The sequence below is a fragment of the Stegodyphus dumicola genome, chromosome 10 (assembly GCF_044657685.1).
Source record: "Stegodyphus dumicola isolate Sdum_Otavi_A_Nest chromosome 10, ASM4465768v1".
In the NCBI taxonomy this organism is placed as follows: domain Eukaryota; kingdom Metazoa; phylum Arthropoda; class Arachnida; order Araneae; family Eresidae; genus Stegodyphus; species Stegodyphus dumicola.
The window spans coordinates 173759387-173784407 of record NC_140777.1 but is presented as its reverse complement, the minus strand read 5'-3'; the positions used below and the strand labels follow the sequence as shown (position 1 = coordinate 173784407).

Sequence of the window (25021 nt, the reverse complement as noted above, 5' to 3'; positions counted from 1 at the left end):
TAAAGCTGCAGTGTGCAAAGCTAATATGAAATATTATAAATTATTATTTAGCTTAGACTACCTCCCTCTACTTGAAAGCATCTGCATTAATAATGATGGAATTATTAATGCAGATGCTTTCAATATCAGAACTTATTCTGCATCAATTTTATGAATGGACAAATATTTTCTCTATCTAGTTTCCATTCCACTCTGGATTTTCCTTGCATTGAAAGAAAAGTTAAGATTTTTTTTTCACTGTCAGTATATGCTGCCTGAACTGTAAACAATGTTTCAAGTAATCTGCATAGGCTTATAAAATGTAGGATGGCAATCCAGTGCAGCCTTGCTGAAAAAGCATCTTTCATCAAGTAGTGGTTTATTGAAGGTATTATACAAAATACAAATTTCAATAATACAAATAATATTTTTATATTTGTTTGTAAAAATTCAGCGGTTTCTCCCCTTTTTATTAACTAATAATGTTATTATACCAAATACAAATTTCAATAATACAATAAGTATTTTTATATTTGTTTGTAAAAATTCAGCAGCTTCCCCCCTTTTTACAGTCAAAAGTCGTTAATTCGGACACCCATAATCCGGAATGATCTATAATCCGGACCTCAAAGCTACAAACTTTCTGCGCATGCGCCGCGTTCACGCATGCGCACAGGCGTTTACGAGAGCGCGTAAGACCCTTACGGCTGCGAATATGTTTGTGCGCATGCGCGTTTAATGTGTAACGGAGTTATACGCTAAGCTAATGTTATCTAATTCAGTTAATGTTGCAGATTGCGTTGTTCCTTAATCTTCGAATTAGATCCGGCTTATTATTTTTTGCAGACTGTTAGAGCAATTTTATAAAAGTAAGCTTGAACTTTCGATTATGTCAAATAGAATTTCCGATTTTATATTTACTACAAAGCGAAAGTATGTTTTGAAATCCGAAATTTGTTTATCAATTTCACGCTGCTCTGCGGCAGAGGGGGGGGCAGAAACGTCATTATTAATTATGATAGATTAGAAAGATTATGTCAAATAGAATTTCCGATATATATTTACTAATATGTAATTTGTATCTACAAAGCGAAAGTATGTTTTGAAATCCGAAATTTGTTTATCAATTTCACGCGGCGGATTGGAAGTTGATCTCTCAGCACTATCCTTATCTTCAGGGCAGATGTTTTTATTTTATTTGGTTTATAATTCCGCACTAAGTGTAGTATTTCATCTCGATGTACTCCGTCTTTGATATGATTTAAATCAAGTTCCTCGTCATTATAATTCGCTTCCGATAGTGAAGAAAGTGACCCAGAGGTTATTGAAAACGAAAACATTTCGATTGACAAATTAGTCGGTATTCTCAACACAGCAATATAGGACTTGAACAGCGGAACTTTGTAACTAAACAAGAAATTATGTCTGTTTAATAGAATTAAAGAGAAAGTATTATCACATGAAACGAAGCAACTTACATTGAAGGAAATGTTTAATAAAGTAAACAAATAAATATTAAGCTTTTTCTTTTTGTAAATTTTGATACCCTTTAGATCATAATTGTTCTTTATTTCATAAATTACGGTTTCATATTTTCAATTTTGTAATTTCTGCATGCCATCTTACCAGATTTAAACTGATGATTTATAATCCGGAAAAATCGATAATCCGGAATCGCCGAAGTCCCGACGAGTCCGGATTAACGACTTTTGACTGTATTAACTAATAATGTTATTTTTGAGCATACAAAAGTTTGAATATAATCGGTGGCTTTAATCATTTGATTGTTAATATTCTGCCTATTTAAATTTCATTATAAAAGTATGCAGAAACTAAAAAATGTACTTCACAAAAATGCATAACATAATTTATTCACTTTCTGAACCATTATTGAATTATTACTGCTTTGAATAAGTTTAAATTTTCTTACAGAATGACTTATATATGCACTGTAAGTAAGTACAGTCAAAACTCTTTAATCCGGACTCGTCGGGACTTCGTCGATTCCGGATTATAGATCATCACTTTAAATCTGGTAAGATGGCATGCAGAAATTATAAAATTAAAAATATGAAACCGTATCAAAATTTACAAAAAAAGCTTAATATTTATTTGTTTACTTTATTAAACATTTCTTTCAATGCTCACATGCGTAAAGCATACATTACGCATAGTCAAAATTAGAAAATTGAAACCAGAAAACTATTTGATGTATATTTGTGATATTTATAATGACGAGGAATTTGATTTAAATCACATCAAAGACAGAGTACATCGAGATGAAATACTACATTTAGTAAGGAATTATAAGCCGAACAAAATAAAAACATCTGCCCTGAAGATAAGGATAGTGCTGACAGATCAACTTCCAGTTCATTGTGTGCCGCGACGTCCTCCCCCCCCCCAGAGCAGCGTGAAATTGATAAACAGATTTCGGAATGGTTAGAGGATATGCCTTTATCAATTTTTTGCAGCAATTCCACTTTTTGTTTGATGGACATCGAAACATGCTTTCGCTTTGTAGATCCTTTGGCAGCTCCAGAATCGGAAATTCTATTCGACATAATCGAAAGTTCAAGCTTACTTTTATAAAATTGCTCCAACAGTCTGCAAAAAATAATAAGCCGGATCCAATTAGAAGATTAAGGAACAACGCAATCTGCAACATTAACTGAAATAGATAATTAGATAATTTTAGCTTAGCTTATACCATCCGTTATACATTAAACGCGCATGCGTAAACTTATAATGTGCATGCGTAAACGTATTATGCACATGCATAAAGGTATTATGCACATGCGTTTACGCATGCGCAAAAAGTTCTTAGCTTTGAGGTCCGGATTAAAGATTTTTGACTGTATATGCACTGTCTGTATAATTTCCATGGATGTCACCAGTTAAAATTCCATTATACTCATATATTTATTCTGAGCTTTTTCTTAGACATAGATTAAATAATTTATCAAACTTATTAAAAAGCAACCAATGAGCTGATTTTTTTAAATAAAAAAAATGTGGTGTAGCAGTGTTACTAAAGCTGATTGAAACAGGAAAATTTTTTATTAGTCATTGACCTTACCACTTTCAGGATCGACAGCTGCACCTCCTACAACAGATACTTTCATTGTCTGAGGGCCAGACATAGAACTTGAAAAATTTTTAGCTGAAAAAAATTACATTTTTGCTTACAATAGGATTAGAATTATACAAAGAATAAAAAATAAATGCATAATTAATGTTTTCAAGGAAAATCACATTATAAAAACATTAAATTATATCCAAGGAATAAAGTAATGTTTTACCTAATGATTTTTCCTGTTTATTTTCTTGTTTTCCACTGAATTTTACAACTGGCTATAAGAAAGCAATTGTATTTTAGATGAATGAATAAATCACTCATCTACCATATATAAAAAGTTTTAAAATGGATTCATATAAATTATTACAATGGATAGTAATATAAATATTAATAAATAAAACATATATTGCAATGCAACAATCACCTTATCAAATCAAAAATCAGTAAATAAATATTAAAAAATCTAACAATCTAAAAATTATTTTGCATTTTGTCAGAATATAAAAATGACAAATTTGCAATACTAAAAAACAAAGCAGATAACAGAAATTCATGAAAGTTTTTTTTTAAAGGTTGAATATGATGCATTTCATGAAATGCCTCAAAACAACAACGATAAAAAATAAAAACCATTTAATGTGACTTTACAATATAAAGAAAGAAAATTAGTTATGTAATTACTTATTACTGCCTTGTTGTGGTTTTTTCTTGAATAAGTGTTATTTATTATTTGGTCTTAGCAGATTAAAATGTAGAATTAAAAATGTTTTCTTGCAACCATTAGATCTTGATTTAAAATGCACACCTCAATCTTTATACAAAAAGGGGGGAATAACATGAAAATATTTTAAATTTCTCTTAGGAAATTATTATTATATACTAGCCATAATAATATATTATTATATACTAGTCAACATTGCCTGGGATTTATTCACAGTGAAAAGACTTCATTTAAGGGGATAGAAGTAGTTTCTTCGAAATCTAAGTAGACAGTTATTTTTCCTCCTGTTTTTTAAGTATACGTAAATGTAAAATTTTACCAATATGAATAAAATTGCAGAATGGTGTAGAACTAACATGGTGCTTTGATTTTAGTAAGAACTGGCACTTGCTTAATTATTGGTTGTGTATTTTCTTATACTTTTTTTAAAATTTACCCTCCAATTTGGACAATTTCTTCACCATTTTCAAAATATTCAAGAACAATGACACAGAGAATACTTAAATTCTACTTTCAAGGTTCTACACTGTTTTGAAAAGTTACACATTATTCTAAAGAGTAAATAAACACGGTGCAGTCTAGCAGTTTTAGTACCTTCAGCATGGGCCCAATCGGGTGGCTTTTCAAAGTCTTATGTACACAGTGACCTGTTATTTTGAAAAGTCAAGAATGCAAAATTTCATCAAGATTGGAATAAAAATGTAGATTTGCAAGATTGACATAGACAAACAAACAAGTACTCTTCTTTGCATATCGAAATGATTTTAATACATTTGGCATTTGTAATTTTGTGAGTCCAACTAGTAATAATAACTGAAATGAATTTGTGTTAACTGCTTTTAAATTGCTTATTTTGTTAATCAATAACAGAATAATTTTGAAAGAAAAATTAAATATCTTGCACTTTGTAATAGACTGCTTACACACTGCTGAATGGAGGATAAAAATACATTAATTTGAAATGTGGCAACACTTTTTTTTATATTGCTGAGTTTTCTCATTAAATTTGAAATATAAATGTCTTATGTGTTAAAGGAGGAGCAACGCAAAGATTTTAAATCACTGAGTTTTTAAACAAAAGTTTGCTAAATTTTCATAACATCTAGATCTATAAATGACTTGGTGGGGTAGATTTTAAAAAATCTTATGTAGATAGTGGCCTTTCTCTTGATTTGAAGGTCAAGTGAACCTAATTTCATCAAGATCAGAATAAAACTGTCAATTTGTATGGGGGGGGGAAACATATGGGCACAGTTCTTTATTTATATAGAAAATTATAAATGTTTTTATTGTTTATAGCTGGCGTATTTTCCATAATTCCAAATTAAATACTTCCCACTTTGTTGAACAATAACACACTTAAAAATATTCTAATTTGGGCAATGGCAATACATTTTTCTCAAATCCCTGAGTTTGATTATTAAATTGAAAGACAAAGAAATATATTGTGTTTTTCTGAGAGTTAACTTCTTTATATCACTGAGTTTTCTGATTCAATGTGAAACATAAAATATCTCACGCTTTACAAAGTGGCAAAACAAATCTTTTAAAACTGCTGAAATTTTAATCAAAAGTTTGTTAAATTAAAATATATGTATCTAAGTGGTCTGGATACCATGAAGTAGTTTTTGAGAAACCCCATGTAGACAGTATTTGAAAGCCCTCTTGTTTTGAAAGTTGAGTGTGCCATATTTCATCAAAATTAGAATAAAACTGTAAATTTGTATAGACAAACACAAGGACTTTTTCTTTATTTATGTCAATTTCTCACCATAACAGTTTGACTGTTATGTATTTGACATGATTTCTAAATCTCAAATGCTACATCAAGAGCTTAAATCTGGGATACTATTTTTTAAGTTAATAAACTGTCAAAATTAAAATCAAATGATTATTCATTAGCAAGGTACATAAAATACAGTGACAGAAACATTAGATATCAGTTACACTAAAGCAGTTCATTCAAATTATCAGTTAGATATATTATATGTTACATTAATTAAAAGTATTATTAATCATATCAGACATATTATTAAAAAATAAAACAAGACTATAAATTAATGCATTGAGAACTGCCAACATGCAATAAAATATTCTATTTATGAGCACTTAAAGTTTGTTTATAATCAGCAATTTTAAGCATCTAATTAAAATCACATACTCTACAGAAAATATGCAGAAATACTGCTTTTCAGAGTAATAAATAGGATCTTTTATATAATTAAAATACTGTTTTTAGTAATTATATTTACAATGCATTTAGAAGTAAGAAAATTAGATGCAACCAGTTCAGATCTTATCTAGAGGCATAAAAAGTGTTGAACAAAATTTTGTCTATACTGATTTATTAAATAAAACATCTTGCAACCAAGAAAATAACTGACTATATGAATTAGATTCCAACAATTTAAAGGTACTTATACATTAGCACAACCATTTTAATAAAAATCTCCAAAGCACTAGAATGCTCCTAAAACCATACACATAACAGTTCTTCATTTTAACAATGATCATTGCTGCTTTCATGTGCTTTTTTTCTTTTTCCCTTGCACTCCAAGTTCCAATGGTTTTAATACATCAATATCATAGTGTTTTGGCCTTAACTTCAATTTTAATATAAGCACTAATAAGATTTGCTTGCAATACAAGAAACCATGGCAAAACATCTGCAGGTATATTCAGATGCAAAATTGCTGAAAACAACAATAGTTTTGAATCAATTCTTAAAATGATCATCATAAAAAATTTCACCAAGCCAAAAAAAAAAAAAAAAAAAACTTTATTTGCATGTAGCTGTATTGATATTTTGGAATAAATACCTTATTAATAGTAAAATATGTTAAAATATGTGTTGTTGTATAAGCTATTTCTCCCACCTTCTTGGCATGCCTTTGTCTCTTGTCTGTTGCCTTTGCTCACTTTGTCACTTTTGCTCACTTGTCTGTTGCAGTCTTTCTGCAACTGTCTGTTGCAGTCAAGTGAGCAAAGGCAACTTGTCTGTTGCAGTCAGTCTAAGCTCATGAATTTCGCGTGGCAAGGAGGACTAGATTAAGCCTGCTGTTGGCAGTGCCTTGAGCACCATTCAGGTGGCAGTGCGACTTAGCTCAGTTCCACCCTCAATTTTGATGGAGAAACAGGTCCAAAGGTCTCCAACCAAACCACACGAGAGGACTTTTGGCTCGCCGCATATTTAGAGTGCTGCTGCCATGCTGCACTGGCATAATACATTTACAAACATCCATGCCTTCTCTGGGATTCAAGCCCAGGCCCTTCAGCACGGCAGTCAGCAATGCTAGCAACTATATCGGTTGGGCGGCTAAAATATGAGTGTGTGTAATAAACGATTCTTAAATTATCAGTCATAATTCTTTTTCTTCTGCAAAAAAAAAATTACTAAACTGCACCAATGTGGTTGTGCTAACACATAAGTATTAATTTTAGCAGCGAAATTAAGACACTAATTTTTCTTTTAAATATTAGAAAAACAAAACTCATTCAATTAAATATTAAAAAGAAATAAAATTAAAACTATATAAAGCTTACATCATCCCCCCAAGATGATATTAAACTGGCCTTTACAGCTTGAGCAGGTGACACTCCTTTCTTAACAGCATCCAAAAAGTTATATGAGACAACATGTATGTTTAATAGATGAGCCCTTGTCATAATCTTACCACCTTTTTCAACTTCACCTAATATTTTAATAAAAATTAGCTATTTTAGAAAAATGAAAGTTCCAAAAATATTTTTATAAACTAAAATTTAAAGAAAGCATATTGTTTTAAATTTGAGATATTATACCATAATCAAATATTACAAATAGTCTCCATTTTTTTTCCTGTCAATTTGATTTATATCATAAAATCATTTAAACAGGTTAATCTCAGTTTCTCCTCCAATACTATAAGAACATAAAAGTAACTTGAAGTTATTTTTCCAGGTACCATATATTCCAGCACATAAAACGAACTTTTAATACAAAAAAATAAGATAGTAACTTATGATTATGCGTTATACACTGGATATCAAAATGATAGACTTAAAAATAAGGAAAGGATGAGCATAAAAAAAATTATATTTCTGTATGTATCTAAATGCTGTTTATTAAAAAAAAAAAAAAAAAAAAAAAAACTTATCATGAATTAAAAAATTTTTCTTATTGGATAACATGAAACATTCATCACACTTGCTTTCCATTATATCTTCAGGCACATAATTGGATTCTATTTCATCTTCACTGCCAGTGCTACTCTGATCCACAAACAAATAATCATCAGTTACATCCAGATTGTAAGATATATTATGTTTTCCATATGGCCTTTTGAATTATGACAAATTTAGTTTCATCCCATGTTTTTATTATCTGCTCACACAATATTTCTGAACTGGCATGACTCATTTGGTCTCCTTTTGTAAATGCTTTTTCACCTTCTAATAATCGTGCATACGACTGTAGTTTTAATTTCTTTTGTATGATTTATTAATACACATTAAAATACACACAATTAAAAAAATGTAGTTTGAAATTATAGGTACGTATTATATGCCAAAATATATGGTATATGAAATAACTTAACTAGAAACTAACAATTTAGAGTAGGAATATATATCTTATTTTGGAAAAAAAATGGTTGTAACAAAAAGTAAATAAAGTACAATAAATGAACTAATTTATGAGAATATTGCACATTTTAAATAACAGTGATTTAGTAAATTATTAATTACGTTAATTGTTCTAAAAATTACCATTCAAGAATTTAATTCTTGAAAAAAAGGATCATTTGAAACGAAAGTTCTAGATCAAATTCGAATCACTCTTAATCCAAAATGAGATGCATGGCCTGGAGGGTTTTACATAAATTTTAATTAAACTTAATATTTACATATATACAATGTAGGCTAAAATGCCTGAATCGAATATTAAGGCTCAAAAAGCAAGAACTGAATAGTTCCATCAAAGAATCTAAATTGAATTCTACCTTCAAGAAGAATATTTTTTCAAGTCACGTGTTCAAAAGGGGAAGGGTTAAGTAAGCCAATAGATGGACTTCTAACGCCATCTCTTGGTGATATCAAAGAATATTCCTTAACACACTCCCCACCTGAACTCTGACAAGAGTTCATCTAACTCAGTTATACATACAATCATGTACATAAATCACTATTCTATAAAAATACAAAAATTCTAATTAGTTAAACACTTCAATTACAAAACAGGTTATACACATCATGTATCGATTAATAAATGTTACAACTAATAAATGAACTAAATTTTTTAAATATTTCCAACTTAACTAACGATATTCAATTTAATCATTAATGGGGGGGGGGAAGAAAAATGCACAACAAAAGTTCAATCATTTTTCAAGTTCAACAGGATATAGATGTTGAACAGTACATTTTAAAGTCCCATTACCAGTTTTTAATTCGAATGATCGGACTTTACCATCACATCCAGGAATAGCTTTTATGATTCTGCCAAGTCTTCCTTTTAGTTCCGGTTGAAGTTTCGGATTCTTCAAGAAATAGGCAGTTCTAAGAACTAATAAATATTGTTGTTTCCATTTACACTACAAATGTTTTAACAGCAATTCTTGATAACACTTTCTTTTAAAAAGCGTTTCTCTTGTCGTTTCGCTACCGAAAGTCAAAGGATACTTCAAATCAGTTTGTCCAATGTTTAGGAAGTGCATTGGAGTCAACGGTTGTGGCTCGACATTGTCGTTGTAAACGTAACTTAGAGGTCGTGAATTAAGAACTGACTCCACTTCGACAAGTAGTATAGACATTTCTTTGAAGGTCAATAATGCTTTTCCTACGATTTTTCTCTAACATTCTTTAACAGATCTGACAAGTCTCTCATAAAACCCTCCCCATCATGGGGCTCACTCGATTATAAATTTCCAATGGATTCTTTCTTTGGCAATGAAATTCTTGAATTTGTCATCTTTTAAAACTTTTGAAAAATTCTCAAGTTCTTTCTTTGTCCTCTTGAAGGTTTTGGCATTGTCAGAGTAGATGATTACACAGTTTCCTCTTCTGCTCAAAACTCTACGAAATGCAAGTAAAAAGGATTCTGTTGACAAATCTGATACAAGTTCTAAGTGTACAGCTCGGGTTACTGCACAAACAAACAAAACAATGTAGGATTTTCGAGTGTCTTTGGAATTCTTCACGTGAACTGGTCCGGCGAAATCAATTCCACAGACTGCAAATGGAGGTAATTCTTGGATTCTATCCTTTGGTAAGGGTGCTGTCATCTGGTCTGCTGGTTTAGCTAAATATTTTTGGCAAATCACAAAACTTTTTAATGCTTTTTGTTTTACTGTCGTCCTTTAGGAATCCAGAAGCATGATCTGACTTTAGATAAAGTTGCAGCAATTCCTCCATGCATTATCTTCTCATGTTCTTTGCGTACAATTAGTATCATCAGTCGGGAATTTTTAGGTAGGATTATTGGATGTTTATTATCTAGTGAGAAGTCAGAAAATTCCAATCTTTCCTCTCAACCTCATGATTTCCTTTTCATCAATGTAAGGAAGAAAATTGTACAAAGGAGAAATTTTTCCGACCGAATTACCTTCTTTGAGGGATTTATATTCTTCGGCAAAAAGCTTCTTTTGCTCTGATCATACCCAGATTCTCAGATCAGAGATTTGCTCTGATCATACCCAGATACCAGAAATTTTCTGCTTCTTGTAACTCTTCAGCTGTGACAGTCCCTTGAATGTCGTTAGTTTTTCTTAATTTTCTAACGAAACGTGTTGTTCAAGCAGTGACTCTTAACACCTTATCTAATTTGCTATATTTTGATATGTCAAAAAGATCATCTGTACTTTTTTCGATTGTACATTCAAGTTGATGTATATCATCGGATCCCTTTCGGTATTCCAGTTTGTTTACATCTAGTGTTTCTTTAATATCTAATCTTGGCCAAAGTTCGTGAGGTAGTTGAAGGACTGGGGACCTTGCGTCCAAATGGTCTCGTTTATTAACTTGGAAATCTTCCTTCCTCGAGATACAAGATGTGCAGGGTTGTCAACACCTGGGCGATAATGCCAATCTTGAGGTGAACTCTATTTTTGTATTTCTTCGACACGATTCTTGACAAAGGGTTTAAAGGCTTCAGGTTGCTTTTGGATCCAAAAATAAGCAATTGTTGAGTCTGTCCAAAAATAGCATGGAATTTTCAATTTTAGTGCTTTCAGAATATTGCTGATTAACTTAACTTATAACAATGCCCCCATTAATTCTAACCTTGGTAAAGTAAGGGATTTTAGTGGGGCTACCCTATTTTTAGAAGAAACAAAGGGCGTTTTGATTTCTTTATTTTCTGTCATGAAACGTAAATATGCGACTGTACGATAGGCTTTGACACTTGCATCTGAAAAGAAATGCAATTCAAGATTTTCGACATTAAAGTTCGAGTGCATGAAAAGGTAACGAGAGATGGAGAATTCAGCCATTTGAGGTATCTCTTCACACCACTTTCTCCATGCAGAGGACAAATCTTCAGGCAACGGTTCATTCCAATCTATTTGTGATGACCAAATCTTCTGTATTAAGCACTTTATTCTAACAATGAAAGGTCCTAAAATTCCAATCGGTTCGAATATCTGACCCAACACTTGTAGAAGAAATCGTTTTGTTTCTATTGGTTTAGATGTGAAAGACAATAGGTTTCGAACATCAAAATACAGTAAATTCTTTGAATTATCCCATGTCATACCTTAGACCTTAAATGGGAAATTTTCTCTATTAAAATCTTCAGGATTTTCATCTGGAACGATATCGTTTTACCCACAATTCATGTAATTGTCTCAAGTTACTATGCTATTTGTGAAGCTGCATGCTTGCTTCCTTAAATATTTGGACCGATTCTAGACTTGTAGTTAATGCTTCATTGATCGTTGGTTGGCTTCCAATCACATCATCTACGTATATGTTCTCATTCAAAAAGTAAACTGTTGTAGGATAAAGTCTATTATATTTTTACAGATGATGTTTAATGGTAGCGGCTATTAGAAATGGACTACTATTTATTCCGAATAAAACTCTAGTAAACCTATATAAGTCAGGAAAAATGGTTTTATCATTAGGGACTTCGGAAAACAGAAACCTGGTTGCGTCTCGATCCTTTTCATGTACGAGAATCTGTAAAAAGGCCTGTTTTATATCTGCAGTGAAGACTATTGGATTATACTGAAATCTTAACAACAATTTGAATATTTCAGGGTATACATTTGGAAAAAACATGTAGACTGTCCTTTAAAGAAATGGATCCTGGGGCATGCGATGATGCATCATAAAAAATACATAATTTACTTGTAGCTCGATCCTCGAATATAACTTCCCTATGTAGTACGTAAAACACGACAACCTCTTCATTTGAAATTTCTGTAACTGGTTCGATAATATTTTGTTTTAATTTATCTCTTAATACGTTCCTGTATTCGGAAAATAAATTAGGATTTTTTTAAATTGTTTTTTAAGTCGATTAAATCATTGTTCTGTGATTTCCCTATTATCATTTAGATTTGATATGTCATGTTTCCAAGGCAATCTAACTTTGTAGCGAGAATTTTCACATGTTATATTTGATTCGAAATATTCGATGACTTCATTTTCCGTTGAATCGAAGTTTTCCCTCTTATCAAATAAGTCCTGAGTTTTCCATGTCCCAAAATTTTGTTATTTGTTTGGAAATCAAATCTTTCCCTACAACTACATTGAATGCTAAAGAGACATCATCATCACCTTTTTGTCCATGTAGGCACCAGCCGAAAATAGTTTCCACTGCAACAAGATTTTTCCTTAAGTATTTAACGTGTTCCATTACTATGTTGTAATAATAATCTGCACCAATCAGAATGGCAATGGGTTTTTTACAATCGGGAAAATCAGCGAGTATCAAATTTTTTAATTGTCTCTTTTGCTTAATTTCTTCTGATTTAGGAGGAGGAATATCTGTACCTGATATATGATCAGTTACTAATAATTCAACTTCTATTTTAGAATCGGAAGAACTTCTATGTTCTAAAGTTAATTTAACTACGTCATAATTTTTTTGGATGGGTGAAGTATTCCCAAAAGTGTAGACAGTCAATTTTTCTTTTCTCATGACTTCAAGGTTTAATCTGTCCACTAAATCGTGAGCACAAAAACTTTTCATACTTCCACTATCCAAGAAGTCTGGCAAACACCATTTCCTTAGCTGTTTTAACTTTTATGTGCAAGTCTGTAAAAGAATTGTGTTATTTACACTATGCGAAATGGCCGAAACAATTTCTTCTTTCTGTTCCTTAGTTTGTGTATCATTTCTCGAAATTGATATACTATCCTTTTTATCACTTGGTGTATTTTTAACTATTGAACTGGATTTAAAACATATGGCTTACGAATGTTTACCTTTGCAAATTTTACAAACTTTAGTTTGACGTTGCCGGCATTGTGAAATTTTTTGCCTAGGGGCAAGACAAAGAAAACACAGTGCTTTGTTCTTTAAAATATCTCTCTTCTCATTAACTCTGAAGCATAAAGAGGACTCTGAATCATGGTTTTGAAAACAAAAAATGCAGTTTTAATTTCATGATGCGGCTGCCATAAATTCATGTGTGATGACAGTTTGTTTATGTTTTGGCGTCGGTGAATATTTGTTAATACATTTCATTTCCAGTTTTGACTTGCGTGGAAAGGATAAGGAATTAATTTTTTCTTGCGATTCTATTTCTAATTGGAGAAAGTCTAGAAATTTGTTTAAATCATAGGTTGAAGGATTTCCGGTATTTGTATGATGAAATTCTAAAGTTATATCGTTTGGGACAATTTTCTTCAAAATTGGAATAAACATGTTAGAATACGTTTCTGCTTTCACACTGAATGCTAAAAGGCTTCTGACTTGAACGTTAATTGTATTATAAAGTTTTCACAATTTTGCCACTTCACTTGAATTTTGAACGGAATTTAAATTTAAGAGATTAGAAATGTGTGTATTGATAATAAGGTCACTTTGACCAAATCTATTTTTAAGAATGTCTATAGCAGAGTCATAATTAGCCTCTGAGATTGAGAGACCCTCTATGGCTGATGCTGCATTTCCACATAAATAAGTTTTCAAATAATTGAATTTTTCAATCTATGAAAGCGTAACATTGTCATGAATAGTGAGCTTGAATGAATTCCAAAAATTCATCCAATCGTTATAGTCTTCGTAAAATTTGTGAATTAACAGTTTGGGCAATTTCACATTACCTTCAATCTGTCTTTCAGTTTCAACTTCTGTAGATGAATTATTTAAATTCGTGTTGATATTTTGAGTATTTATTGTATTTCCTTAAATAACGGTTGATTTTAGACTTCGTTATTATTATTTCATCATTATATTCCACAGAAGTGTTAATATCTGAATCTAATTTTGATTCATCTTCAATCACTCATAATCCAAAATGAGATGCATGGCCTGGAGGGGTTTACATATATACAGTGTAGACTAAAATGCCTGAATCAAATATTAAGGCTCAAAAAGCAAGAACTGAATAATTCCATCAAATAATCTAAATCGAATTCTATTGCGTAGTGCATCGAATTCTACCTTCAAGAAGAATATTTTTTCAAGTCATGTGTTCAGAAGAGGAAGGGTTAAGTAAGCCAATAGATAGACTTCTAACGCCATCTCTTGGCGATATCAAAGAATATTCCTGAACAGTAATAAAAAGTAAATAAAATACAATAAATGTCTAATTTAGGGGAATATTGCATATTTTAAATAACAGTGATTTTGTAAATGATTAATTACGTTAATTGTTCTAAAAATTACCATTCAAGAATTTAATTCTTGAAAAAAAGGGTATACCAAAAACACTAAGATGAGAAGGTAAGATAAATACAATTTTTCCCCAATCATTAATATCATAATAGCAAAACTCTGCATCGTACTTACAATACTATATATTTCTTTGAATAAACTCCAACAAACACTGTACATCATTTTATTAACATAAGCATTTAATATCCAATATGGAAATATATTGAGTATGGTACCAATTATTATATGAAAGGATAATAATCAGCTGCAGAGAAAATAAAAATGCTCGTACTGTGTTTGAATTTATGGTCTTCAAAGACATGTAAAGCAGTTATTTTGAACAATTCACAATATGCATGTTTTAACTTTCTTCATCTATATCTCCTTTAACCCGTTCAGTACCGTGTCATATGTGCATCAGCAGCGAAATTACCTCATGGACATGTGTGTCATATTTGACTCGCCATTTAATTTACTCTATGGCCGGGCGTACCCCATTTGGCTTTTTAGATAGAACATTTAATTAGTATTTTTTGTTGCCGCTAGATGTAGCTGTATGTCTGTTATGGGGAAATATATTGAAAGTTAAGTATGTGTACCTTCATTCCTATGCAATGTTTTTTTATTTTTGGTATTTTGTTTTGGAATGAGAGGGAGATTCGTGGGAGGGTGTTGAGCAGCAACATAATGTCTCTTTAACTGGGTCACTTGATATAAACAAATACACGTGTTCTCCAGGCTTTGAGGTACTTTTTATTTTTATTTTTGCGATATAGGTATCTGAACATAGAAGAATATACACAAATGCTAATTCGTTAGTGTTGAGTAACGTGATGACTCTTACTGCCTCATTTCATCTAAACAAATGAACATATTCTCCATGCTCTGGAATACTTTTTAATTTATTTATTTTATTTGTTTATCTGCATAGAGTGGAGTAGATATTCTATCAATAGAGACTTTTTTTTATTACTCTTAGATTTTTCTGGCATTGAGACAAATATTTTGTATGGCTTAGCGAAAGTTTTTTTTTTTTTTTTTTCTTTTTTTCTTTTTTTATGTTCTATTGCTGGTGTTCTATTTTGTTAATGGCAAAACGAAAGCGCTATCTGACCACAGAAGATGCACAAATGCTATATGAATCAAATTTGCTGATATTCTATTCCTGTGACATTTGACTGTTGGACTTTGCGTACACCCCTGTTTGAAAGAATATCATACACTGTCTCTTTTTTGAAATTTTACTTCCTTTTCGTTGTTTTCACATTGAATTTTTATGAAAGACAGTTTTAATATTTTTTAATTTTAATTATGTGTTGTGTTAAATAAAATCTTTGATTGTTTGGATATTTTTCCATATATATTTAATTGTGGGATAAAGGAAAAAATATATTATTTTAGAATGAATATTTTATAAAATTTTTAAGTAAAATATAACAATAAAGGTTTAAAATTAATTCTGACAACTACCTGAATGTTCTTCTCATAATATACCAAAAATTGGAACAATTGGATGACAAATTTAATTTATACGAATTTTTTCCAAAGTTAGGCTTTGCAGCGTGAATTGACTGTCCCCACAAGACGACGTATCCGGTTAACACACCGTCCCAAGAGAACGCTTGGGTAACAGAGGTGCCCTTCGTGAACGGGTTAAAGAATCTTTATTTCATAACTTGAATATTTGGATTATTTCTTGCCCATCTTCCAAACAGAACAAAAATCATTAAATCTGGAGAAAAAAAAAAAAACTCTACCTAATTGCTACTACTTTGATTATGAGGCATTTCTGGAGATGTCAATGCTGGAAAACATGTCATCTAATTAAAGATATACACAACTCATTTTTCAAACCTATATTATCAACTTATGCCCACACACAAGTGGTGCTATTAACATCTATCAACAGGAATTTATTAAACATGTTTCAGGTATTTGTACATATGAGATGTGTGAATAAAGTGATGAGACCAGAAGCATACCATTCAATCTGGTAATTCTGCAGACTTCCCATTCGAAAGGAAGGATAAGCAAACATTTCATGTACAGCCAGTAGAATTTTGAACTGTGTAGAGTCACATAGTTGCAAACAGGATATTTTCCCCATAGCACATTTTTCATAAACTGTTCCTCCCTTCCCCGGTGCATTCTGAAAATGTGTAACATCAATTTCAAGCAATGATGTTCTATCAGATTTTGCTTCAGCTTCAGATCTAAGTGCAATGCAACAAGAACTTTTGCACAACTTCTGCACAACCATGGAGACATGGAGACCTTTGTCAATGGTCTAGGCTCCAGCATCTTATAAATTCTGATCATCGTTTGACAGTTGGAATGATTGTAAAATTGTTGAATTTCAATCACACCATCATTCATTAGATTTTAACAAATGAAATGGGGATGAGGAAAGCCTGTGCAAAAATTGTTCCAAAAAACCTTTTGCAGGAACAAAAGAACAACAGAAGGCATAACTGATTTGACTTTTTGGAGTGGATTGAAAATGATCCTCATTTTCTGGAAAGGTGTCGTTTTTAACATGTGATGAGTCTTGGATGCTGGAGTATGACTGAGAAATGAAGTGCCAGAACCAGGAATGGCGAACTTCCAACTTGACAAGACCAGAAAAAGTGAGAATAAGCAAGTCAAAGGTCAAAAGCATGCTGATTTGCTTTTCAACTGTCAGAAAATCATCCATAAAGAGTTTGCCCCTCCAGGCTAAATGATGAAACAACACTCTTACCCAGATATTCTTGAAAGACTTCATAAAGGTCATGCACGCAAGACTAACTGGATGCTGCAACATGACAACATGCTTTGTAATACTGCATTTTCAATCAATGAGTTTTTGGTAAATAAAAACATTCCTGCAGCCTTTCAGCTCACTTATTCCTCCAACTCGTGCCCATGTGACATTTTTCTATTCCCAAAATTGAAAACACACCTCAAACATCATTTTAGGACATTAGAAAACATTAAAATAACATAACCAAGCCAGCTGAAAGCAATTCCAGTATCCAAGTTCAAACATTGCTTAATGAAAAGTAGGAATTCATCTTGTAAGCTACATAGCTTCCAAACATGATTTCTTTGAAGGATATGAAAATGCAATTTTAATTGAATAAAAAATTTAATCAAAAATCAGTCTTCTTACACTTTATTTATACACTTTGTATATAAAAGATTAGGAGTACTTTTTGTAAGCCCCGTATCTGTCTGCAATTAAGTACTATATATTTTGCAGTCATCAGAAGGCTATTAATTTATGGCTCAGAGACAAATGCTCATAACATAACTACAGAACAAGCATTTTATCAAAGCCAATATTTATACACCATAAAGATATAAACTTCAGTACAAAACCAAAGTTTTAAAATAATAAATTTAACTTTCCAAAATTTCATATAAACAAGATCATACAGATTCAGTCTAACCATTTATAAACTCAACCTGTAACTAAATAAAGCATTTATACATAAAGCACCAACTCTTTCACTATAAGAGATGAACTTAAAACTATTAATGGACAACATAAGCATTCATACTTGAAACACTAAAATTTTCACTGTGGCTGAAGTTACAAGTAGCAAATACTCAGTTGCAACCAAAATGATTTCGTAAAATTACAATTTTACAGAAAATTATAAAAAAATTCTGAAAGCTTTCAGATTTTATAATACACCCAAAGGGGAAGCCCCCGCAATTTACATACACAAACATGTTTCAAGAGTATTTGGGCTAAGAATAATTAAAAACAGCCTATTTTTAGAATTTCTGATAGACAGTCTCTCGTGCTGAAGATAAAAATGTTTTTTCCCCCCTATACAGTGTTGCTATTGCTCACTCTGAAATCAATGAGTTTGTTAATCAAAAATTGTGAATGTTTTACAAAATATGTGATAAAAAATAAAACAAATTCAAACTTCCAGCTTTCAGATGTCCATATTTAGATGGAGGACTATGTTATTCAAAATTTGATGGTTCTAGGTACATTGTTTTTTTTTTTTCAGAATGTGAAAAACATGCATACATTCACGCAAAATCTCCATTATTTAATTTCTTTAAATTTAATACAGGGCGATAATATTTGGTGACAACAATCTGAAAAAAAATTAAGATTTTTATAGTCATTCAAAGCAAAATCCCACTTTCAGAGTATTAGCTCTTCTGGGCTAATAATAATATTTAATAATGAAATGTGATAGCAGCTTAATACATATATACACACAAAACCATTTCAGGAATATTAATTGAAAATCAATCTGAAGAAAGTAATAGTGAAAGACAATAACACAGTTAAATGCCTAGAAGCACCTACAGCAAGGATGTTAAACTCACGGCCCACAAAAAATATTTTTGCGGCCCGGCCAATATATCGGCAAATAATAATATATATTAATAAAATAACATATCGATGAAGAAAAAAATGAAATGTTTACTGCTAAGTAATTAACGATAATTTATTCAGTGTTGTTAGATTACTCACAGCAAGCTGACACACACACTACTTAAATTACAAATGCGTGTGAGTAGCTTGCGTTCAGCTACCTTCGGCTTTTGGGGGACACACGCACTCAAAACTTGTACACATGCCTCGATAGTCGAACTCATGGTCTCAGTTTTCCAATCATAGTTTTGTACGATATATTGGTGCATGCATGTGCATGCACTTTGCTTTATTATTAATTATTACTTAATTCATATTGTTACGGATTTCATAGTTATTTATTTATTTAGTTTTTTTTTATTTAGAATTGTAATTAGATTTGCTTCATGTTGCCTTAGCAACGCAGACGATTTTTGAAAAGACAGCTGCGTTGGAAGGTTAAAAATAGAACAGCGCGTGCATTTAATACCTAATAAATAAATATCTCGTAATTGCTGTTGCCATCCACAAAAATCCAGATATTTATAGATGTTTCCAGTATATTTGAGAAATTAATTATAAAGCTTATAAAAGACGAGAATAAACAACTCATCTCAGTAGTAGCTGTAGTTCTAGCTAACTGTTTGTTTACTTAATGCTGTGATTGATTTGTAGCGATTTCGCTGTGAGATAGAATTAGTTTCTATGTTTTGAATTGATTTTTGCTAAACGTTTGACATTTTGTGATATTGTTAGAATATTTTTGAAGAAATATTTCAGCATTTTGATTTATCTCTTGTGGAAAGAATAAATTTTTGTTAACCTTTTAACGTTAACCGTGTTTATTCCAGCCCTTTGTATTCAGTATGTCTATATCAAAACCAAGTGGTAGTAAAATTAAACAAAAAATCGCTGACGAACATAGAATATTCCAAGTAAAATGGGAATTAGAATATTTTTGCTGTGAAATAAAAGATAAAATAATCTGCTTGATATGTAATAATACTATTAATGTACCAAAGTTATATAATATTAAACATCATTACGAACAACACAAATTGAAATATAACAATTACGAAAGATTAATGAGAGAAGAAAAGTTGCAAGAGCTCAAGTTAGGACTGAAAAAGCAACAGTCCATGTTTAGTAAAGTATTGCAAGAAAGTGAAGCGGCAGTACATGCAAGCTACGTCTTGTCCGAGTTGATATTTAAACATTCGAAGCCGTTTACTGACGGTGATTTCATCAAGGAATGCCTAATGAAAGCTGGAGAAATTGTTTATCCTGGAAATGAGAAGGCTTTTCAATCAATTTCATTGTCTCGAAATACAGTTGCGGAAAGAGTTACTGATTTAGCCGCGAATTTAAGTGATCAGATCAAAGCAAAATCATTTAGTTTCGAAAGTTTCTCCATTGCCTGTGACGAGAGCACGGACATTAGGGCAAAGCTCAATTAGCAGTGTTTCTTTCGTTCTTGTGACAAGAATTTTAACATTTTTGAGGAATTACTGGAACTAATACCGATGCCTGGTACTACCACAAGAGAAGATATATTTACTTGTGTTTTTGGACTTCTGCAGAAATACAATCTACCTTTGGCAAAATTAAATTCTGGAGCTACAGATGGTGCTCCATCAATGACCGGGAAAAACAAGGGCTTCGTAGCATTATTAAGAAAAAACTTAGTGAAATTCATGGTTCCAACATTCATCATATGCATTGTATTATACATCAAGAAGTTCTATGCACGAAAGTAATAAATATGGAGAATGTTTTGTCATATATAAAAAAAGTTATAAATTTTATAAGATCTCGAGGTTTAAATCAGCTTCACTGCTTTCTTAAGTGAGTTAGATAAAGAATATTCGGATTTGTCCTACTATACCGAGGTACGTTGGTTATCTTGCTCCAAGATTCTCAAACAATTCTGGGATTTGAAAGAAGAAATATGTCAGTATTTAAAAACGAAAAATCAAGACGTAAGTTTGTTTTACGATCCAATATGGATACAAGATTTATCTTTCTTGGTTGATATAACCAAACACTTAACCGATTTAAATTTATCGTTACAAAGAAAAGATCATATTATTACGAACATGTTTGACATAATTAAAGCATTCAAATGTGAACCAGTTCTTTGGGAAAAACAACTTAAAAATGAAGATTTGACGCACTTCCCGACGTGCAGCATGAATAAATCAAGTTTAGATGATACTTGTTCGTATCAAAAATACGCAGAAAAAAATTGCAAATTTAACAACTGAATTTGAAACGAGGTTTAATGATTTTAGTTCCCTCGAAGACAAATTTTTTTTTTTGTTTGTTTTCTTCGATTTTCTCAATAAGTATTGACTCGGTACCCAGCCATACGCAAATGGAGGTGATCGAGATTCAATGCAACTCAAATTTGAAAGCAAAATTCATTGAAGTGGGCGTGCCTGAATTTTACAAATATTTACCAGCCAGGTTTGAAAATACTCGAAAATTCGCATATGAAATTATTTCCATGTTTGGTAGCACTTATCGATGCGAGCAGTTATTTTCAGTCATGAAAGATAATAAGTCTCTTATTAGAAACCGTATTAATGATGCTCACCTTGGGTCAGCGTTGAAAGTTATCACTGCAAACAAAATTTCTCTCGAAATAGGAAAGATAATAGCAGAGAAGTATCAGGACGTAAACATTAAATTTTTCTTGTTCTTTTCTCTCTATATATATTATTGTATTATTCGAAATAAATCTACATTGCTCAAGTGTACCTATGAATATTGAATTTTTTTTTTTTTTTTTCCCCCGGCCCACCTAAAGTTAAACCTTGTTTGTTTGGCCCAAGTGTACCTATGAGTTTGACATCCCTGACCTACAGTATACTGTGAATAATATTTGAGAATACCTGCAGGTGACATGAGCAATAAAAAGATTCTATCATCTATCAGTTTTTCCTAGATAGCTAGATTTGGGAAATTCCAATTTATTGAGAATTAATGTTCATATGCTTTCTTATTTTCTAAATAAATTTCTTTATTATCATGTACTGGTACATAACAGCATTTCTATAACTAGCTGTGAGATGACTGCAAAGAATGTAAAGAATTAAAGAAAGTTTCCTTTCTATTATTCTTTACATTCCTGGTGTCCATATCATTGTCAAAATGCAAATACTCCTATACAATAAAAATCAAAATCTTGAATTTCTTCCCTCAGCACAATTACTGGGCTGAGATTTTTCTTCATTTCTAGCAATTAAAAAAAGGGAAGGGGTTGATTATACAGATAGAAAAAGAAATAGTTAATCCAATACTTTACTTTCATTTTAATGCCTGCTTAAAAGCCAACCATTTTTGAAATAGCTATAGAGCCATCATAGATTTCCTTCTCATCAACCCAATTTTTAACTCTTTCAAATTAAAAAAATTATGCTTACTTTAATGGAAATAGTTAATTGTTACACAGCAGTCATAAATATTTTTAAAAAATACTTAAACAATAAAAGAAGCTTTCTGAATAATTCATGCATTAGCCTTAGGCTTTATATAGTACAGTAAATGATGTTTTCTATCAAAAGGAAAGTTAATTGCCTATATTATAGATGGTGCCACCTCTTTTGCAGATTATTTTGTTTGTAAAAGCAATGTTGTTTTCACATGCAATTTTTCTGTTGAATTGGCGAAGAACTTTCAAAATGCTGTCTTTGAATGTTTGTTATCAATTTACTCGCAAATAAACTTCACATTTACATTACTTTGTAAAGAGCTTTTAAAATTCTGTTTTTGAATCTCTGTTATCAATTTACTCTCAAATAAATTTCCTGTTTATACTACAAACATCTGAAATAAGAAGAAAATGAAATAACTGTTGTCTTACGCAGCAGCAGTGTTTAATTCATTTCTCTTAAATTCATTATTTCTTTTCTTTCAACACTCTGCTTACATCAAATTGCTTGTAAATAGGTTTTGAAACAACTAAATATACCAGTACAAAATCAGGTGTATTTTGTCTTACCTCTTACCTGTTTTTTTCACTATATGCATGAAATTCTTGATATAATCTACATCCATAACATTTACGGGCTCACTTTTAATTATATTTATATTTAGTAATTCATTGAAATACTCAAACCAGCTAATCTAATAAAAACAAAAGCTGCCCCAGCTTTCATTTTGAACATGAAATAAAATGGCATAAGGAAAAAATGTGTGAAAACAGCAATTTTAGTGACACCACCTATCGATCTGTAAAGTAACTACACAGTTAAGTAAAGCAGATCGCCTATTGGGAGAATACCAAAGTTTTTTCTAAACCTCACATCATTAGAAGAATCAGCGCAACTGATTACTAATTTATATAGGTTAATAAATCTTAATTCTTTATATTCTAAGTTGATATATTACAAGTAATTAAGACACAATAACACGCTGAACAAATACTAATTCAGAAGTCAAACAACAAAAATCAGCGTTATATTTTCAAAACTTTCACAGGACTAGTTTCGATGGTTTTACCGAACCAGTGAGGTGAGGCTTGCTGAGGTGTTTTGCAGCTGAGGATGGTGGTTCGGTAAAACCATCAAAACTAGTCCTGTGAAAGTTTTGAAACTATAACGCTGATTTTTGTTGTTTGACTTCTGAATTATATTACAAGTAATTGAACTGATAATGCTCTTAAAACTATAGCAATAACACTGCTCTGCATGGCCTCAACACGTCATGTATTACATGAATACCAACCAAATTGCATCTTAAAAAATCCTTCATGAAGGCATCCATCCTTTTAGAAAGATTTTCTGTTTAATCATAAATAATAAATGGCCTAAATATTTCATTAATTAATTGAAATGAATTTACATTGGTGCACATGATGAAAACTATTATGTATAAGAAGTCTGAAATTTTTACACTTACCAGGAGAACTAATAATCAGTGATGTAAAACTATCCAATTTGTCATGAATCGTTCCACCTAATTCCTTCACTAGTTTTGTTATAAGTTCTCTGCGAACCTGAAACTTTCCACGGACAGCAATTCTGAAATTTTCTAATGGAAGTCCTCTAAAATAGAAAAAAATATCAACCATAATTTTAATTCCAAGTTGAATTTCAAAAAAATATTTATGATTAAACAAAAATTTACAATTTTCTCAGCAAATGATAGAATACAGCAAAATTTCAGACAGACAGGTTTGACATTTCTAAATTAGTTTCCTTAAAAACTTCCAGGGCATTCTTAAGAAATAGCAATGATTCTGTAGTTGCAATCAGTCTACAAAAGAAATGGGTTATGATGCCTCGAAAGTTTGTTAATAATCTCATACTCAGCATGAGGTACCCATCTTGCATCGCAGTACAGGAATGATCCTGTTTCTTACTGAGCACTAGATTTTCCTTGCCTGTCATGAGGACATTTGGATCTTTTCCCTATTTTTCAATAAATGCTGTTGATATCCTTAGAATTCCATTCTTGGTTAGTAATCACAGTCTTACATCTTGAGAATATTATGGAATGCTTAACACTGATTAAAACACTGCTGCACTACCTTACAAAAATCAGCGTTATATTTTCAAAACTTTCACAGGACTAGTTTCGATGGTTTTACCAAACCAGTGAGGTGAGGCTTGCTGAGGTGTTTTGCAGCTGAGGATGGTGGTTCGGTAAAACCATCAAAACTAGTCCTGTGAAAGTTCTGAAACTATAACGCTGATTTTTGTTGTTTGACTTCTGAATTATATTACAAGTAATTGAACTGATAATGCTCTTAAAACTATAGCAATAACACTGCTCTGCATGGCCTCAACACGTCATGTATTACATGAATACCAACCAAATTGCATCTTAAAAAATGAAGAAGTGAAAAAGCTTACCTGTGACAGTACTTGTATATTTGCCTGACCCTAATAATATAATCCGTCAACATTACATCTCCTATCCTTAATTTTTATATATCAGTGTAAGCCATTCAAGCACACAAATGCACTTTCAACTCATTTTATTTGCAAAAATTTCCCATCTCTACTGTAATAAAGACTACCAAATTTAGCTTAAAAGAAAGATCAAAATTTGATAATTTACATTAAAAAA

General features: G+C 31.3%; 1 protein-coding gene across 1 annotated transcript in view; it reads right to left on the bottom strand.

Moving 5' to 3' along the window:
- LOC118185741 (poly [ADP-ribose] polymerase 1-like) overlaps positions 1 to 25021 on the bottom strand; it is a 99912-nt gene that overhangs the window by 36948 nt on the left and 37943 nt on the right. Inside the window, exons 11-14 of the mRNA XM_035355641.1 lie at positions 23849 to 23994; positions 7323 to 7471; positions 3282 to 3333; positions 3059 to 3142 (exon numbers count right to left, since the gene is read on the bottom strand). Coding sequence (XP_035211532.1) covers positions 3059 to 3142; positions 3282 to 3333; positions 7323 to 7471; positions 23849 to 23994 — 431 coding nt within the window. The remainder of the gene's footprint in view (positions 1 to 3058; positions 3143 to 3281; positions 3334 to 7322; positions 7472 to 23848; positions 23995 to 25021) is intronic.